Source organism: Solanum tuberosum, unplaced genomic scaffold (assembly GCF_000226075.1).
Source record: "Solanum tuberosum cultivar DM 1-3 516 R44 unplaced genomic scaffold, SolTub_3.0 scf00086, whole genome shotgun sequence".
Taxonomy (NCBI): Eukaryota; Viridiplantae; Streptophyta; class Magnoliopsida; order Solanales; family Solanaceae; genus Solanum; species Solanum tuberosum.
Window position 1 is genome coordinate 547275 of NW_006239010.1, and position 4197 is coordinate 551471.

General features: G+C 36.7%; 1 protein-coding gene across 1 annotated transcript; it reads right to left on the reverse strand.

Annotated features, from left to right (window-relative positions):
• Positions 1-532: 532 nt before the first annotated feature.
• LOC102605175 (putative late blight resistance protein homolog R1A-3) lies at positions 533-3304 on the reverse strand. Its single transcript, XM_006346726.2, has 4 exons — positions 3138-3304; positions 2446-3032; positions 941-2317; positions 533-833 (listed from the first exon to the last, which is right to left on the reverse strand). The coding sequence occupies exons 1-4, from the start codon at positions 3302-3304 to the stop codon at positions 826-828; spliced, it is 2139 nt and encodes a 712-aa protein (XP_006346788.2). The 3' UTR covers positions 533-825.
• Positions 3305-4197: the final 893 nt, after the last annotated feature.

The window sequence follows — 4197 nt, forward strand, 5'->3', positions numbered from 1 at the left end:
GTTATTAGGATGTTGCGGGGCCTGTCCCAACATCCATCTCAGTATGTTAGAGGCTTCATAGACAGTCAGTCAGTTAGTATTGAGTCTCTCATCTATGTATATATGTAAATATTCTATTTGAGACTCGAGTTGCCCTTTTGGGCCAGATTTCATCAGTTAAGTTGTTTTATGTCTTTGCATGGCATTAAGTTATTTTCGCTGAGTTAAGAAAGCCAGGCCAAGGGTTCGCTTGGGGCCAGCGATGGTCTCCGAGTGCCGGTCCCGCCCAGGGTGTAGGCTCGGGGCGTGACACAAAGACACTAGAAAACTTTACCTATATGAAAAAATAGCAAGTGGTGCCTCTTCAATTGTGAGTTTGGAGTTGCTCTCATAAGTATGCCAATGAATTTCAGATAGCACTTGGACATAAAAGTGCTAAGAGTGTTTGAGTGGAAAGCAAATGGTGTGGACTCAACACCTCGGCATGCCTAGGATTGGACATCTGGAGTGTGGATAATATAAGATGGGGCCCAAATCATCAGGTAAACAATGATTTAAGAAGAGTTTGGCTCTGATACATGATAAGAAATGGACATTGAGCTAGTTTAAGAGTTAAGGATTGCTCAAGACCTTAACTCTCCGTTGCTGAAACACTCCGTCATATGATACAGAACATACCTCTCAGGCTGAAGGTGAAATTGAATTAAACATGTTTATTCCTAAAACATGAATTTAACCAAATTAATGATCAGAACATAGAAACAACGAAAGATTTTACTTTTCGAAGTATGAACTAAAAGGTTTTGTATTTGGAAGATGACATTAGATGGTGCCTTAAAATAAGCTTCATTCCCCTGCATATGCAAGATAAAAAGTACAAGTCATCATCTTAATTTCAAGGAAGTAATATTTAACAAAGATTAGAGAATCGAAGAACTTTTTGGAGAGATTTAAAACTTACTGCAATTATTATGGATGTAGACCTTAAGAATATTATTTCCCATGTCCTCTTGTTCTTGTACAATCTCTCTTGCAGAATCCTCAGTGGTAGTGCTGCAATCATGTAACTCAATTGATTCCAAAGTACCAATTTCCCCGAAATCTCCTGGAATTTCTTGCAGGTCGGTGCAATTCTTCAGAACAAGGCGTTTTAGATTTGGGAAGTTATCACTACTAGATTCCCAATGCTTAAGATTTAGGACATCTAGTAACAACAACTTCAAGCTTTTGAACTTATCTTCATCACTCAATCTCCATATATCATCTGTAGCTTTAGAATCTTTAAGTTTGAACTCTTCAAGATTTGGCAACATGATGAGAGTTGATGATATGTCTTCCCAAGGAAAAAGATAACACCTAGTTAAAGTCAACCTCTTAAGTGATGTTGGAAAAACAAAACTCTTGATGGAGTTACACGAGATCCAACTATGTTGCCAGTAATAACACTTGAATGTTTCGAGTTTTCTCAAGATGGACATATCCATGAGTCCATTGGGTAAAGAGTCATCAAAGAATAAAGGTGCTTGAATGATCAATCTCCTTAGATCGGGAATGCCAGAAAAGACTTCATTTGTACAACTGGTGCAAGAAAGACCAGAAAATTCCTCTAGATTTGGCATCCTTGTCACAAGATGCTTATTTAGAATACTTTCTCTTCTAGGGCTGGGTAAAGAAGTGGCTGCCCGTAGATGTATATACCTCAAGTACTGCATCGTCCATATCTCCACAGGTAAACTTACAGACTCGAGAGAATAACCACTACAAATTAGAGTTTGCAAATTCTGAAGCTCTGAGATTGATTCAGGAATATTCTGGTGAAATGGAACTTGGAGATATCTCAAATGAAACAACTTTGTAATCACAACTGGAAATGATGAGAGCATTAAAACTTTATTGAAAATGACCAATACCCTGAGAAGGTTGAAACGAGAGAAAAATTCAGGTATTATATTAGGATCACAGCGGTAGCTGGGAATTCTCCAGAAAATCTTAATACGGGGATCAAGAGGTAGATTCCATAGAGAATATAAATAGATAGATCTGGCAACAGGGGTCAATAACTTATAAAAATCCTCAACTGAACAAGATTTGGTCTGAAAACTGAAGCGACGAACATTATGCTTTTGTGTTGGAAGAGTAGGGTAAGTTCTCTCAACATGCATATGCTTTGTCATTTCAGCTTCTATCAAACAGAACTCACGCAGTATATCATGTATTCCACATGCTTTTATATCACCATTGAATCCCCTTTTTCTAGCTTGTATCAAGTTCCTGCTAATAAGGTCCTCCAAATAATCAATTGCCACTTCCTCCAAACTTTTACCATTTTTTGGAAATCCTTACAAAAACCTTCTGCGATCCATAATTGGATCAGTCTCCGAGTATCAACCTGAAAATCCTCTGGGAAACTACTCATAGAAAGAAAGCAAGGTTTAAGGCGACTAGGCAAGTGGTGGTAACTCAAACCGAGCACTCCTAAGTATTTATCTGACTGACTGGCAATTATTTCACTTAAGGTTTGGGCGACATCCTTCCAACTTTCTAATGTCCTGGCCACTTTAGAGAGATGTCCCGCAATCACTGAGATTGTCAAGGGTAGTCCTTGGCATTTTTCTACTATTTCCTTTCCAATTCCTTCTAACTCAGGAGGATGATCATGGTTTGGTCCAAACACCTTATCACAAAGTAACCTCCAACCGTTTTCTAAACTCAAAAGCTTCATCTCATGAGGGCTACAAGTATTTGCATACATTGCTACCTCGTTTTTCCTAGTAGTCAATAAGATTCGATTTCCATTGTTGTAATTAGGAAATATTCCTATTATACTATCCCAAACATCTGTACTCCAAATATCGTCAACAACAATAAGGTATCTTCGACCCTTTAGGTTCTTTTGCACCAGGTCAGCTAACTCATTGTCATCCATCTTATCATAATCTTTTGTGTGAAAACTAACTGTTGACTTTGAGATGCAATGTAAAGCTTCTAACAATACACTTCTATGGCTAAATTCTTGAGATATTGTAACCCAAGCAAGAATGTCAAAATGATACCTGATTGTAAGATGATCATAAGCTGTTTTAGCTAGTGTTGTTTTACCAATGCCACCCATGCCTGATATTGTGACAACGTCTAGATCCCGTACTCATCCTTTCAACCTATTAATTATGATCTCCAAGTCATCATCAAGTCCGTAAACAATATCATCTTTCATCATTGGATAACTTGTAGAAGAAGTGGCAATCAAGGAATCGCCGGATAATTCCAGAACTTGATCAGCATCATGAGAAAGAATGTCCATCACTTGTTTCTTTGTTGTATCCATTTTTTCAACAAGTGGTATCAAATCATGGTGTTGTAAAATTCCAAATGTCCAGCTTGAGCCTTTGATGATTTGAGAAATTTTCATCTCAACAACATCTTCTGCATAACTAACAGCAACTCTTATTTTTTCCTCCAAAGATTTGATCTTTTCATGGTCAAATCTTCTATTCTTGCTTAATATTTTCAAGGACATGTTGAAAATATTGAGCAGTAGCATGAAGAGAATCGAGCGTTTTGGCAGTGTGATCATGAAAGAGTTCTCGAATATTTCATTGATCAACAAGAGTTTGAAGAAGAGAAATTACAGCACTATAAGCTGCCATCAAATTAATACTCAAAAATGATGAACAAGAAAAGTTTGGAAGATTAAGAAATGGATATGTAAGGAGTGGATAGAATTTAATTGAAGATATTAAATATTACTCAAAAGAGAAGAAATATGATACTACATTATTGACAGTCACCATCAATATGTGGAATTTTGTCATTATTAGTTTTTCTTTTCATACATTATTGACAGTCACCTACTTTTTAAGATGTTCTTTGACCAGTCAAAGAAATTAATTTTTTTGTGCTAAAATCAGAAACTTTTTAACCTATACTTTGGAAAGTAAAGTATTTATTTTATGCATCATGTAACATCCGACAATTTGAAATAGCTAAGAAGAGGCTTAGAATTTGAAATTTTTCATTTTTTGGAAAGGATTTGAAAATCTGGAAAATTTGGCTAAGTATGGAAATCAGTGATTTTTGGCCAACTTTGAGCAGTCATAACTTCCATCTCAGGATGATTTAGAAGTAGTTCCAGTTATGGTTGTGAATCTTGTGGAATGATCTTTCCAACGCCGCCGAGTTTGCTCAATTCCGAGTTCGTATGAGCGAGTTATGGCCCTT

What these genes read in the sequence shown, in the direction of transcription:
- LOC102605175 (XM_006346726.2), bottom strand. Translation starts at nt 3,304, where the DNA reads ATGGATACAACAAAGAAACAAGTGATGGACATTCTTTCTCATGATGCT. An exon ending in TTGGAGATCATAATTAATAG is followed by an intron (nt 3,033 to 3,137) that starts GTTGAAAGGATG and finishes TCTTACAATCAG; the next exon opens with GTATCATTTTGACATTCTTG. An exon ending in TAAATACTTAGGAGTGCTCG is followed by an intron (nt 2,318 to 2,445) that starts GTTTGAGTTACC and finishes GGTTTTTGTAAG; the next exon opens with GATTTCCAAAAAATGGTAAA.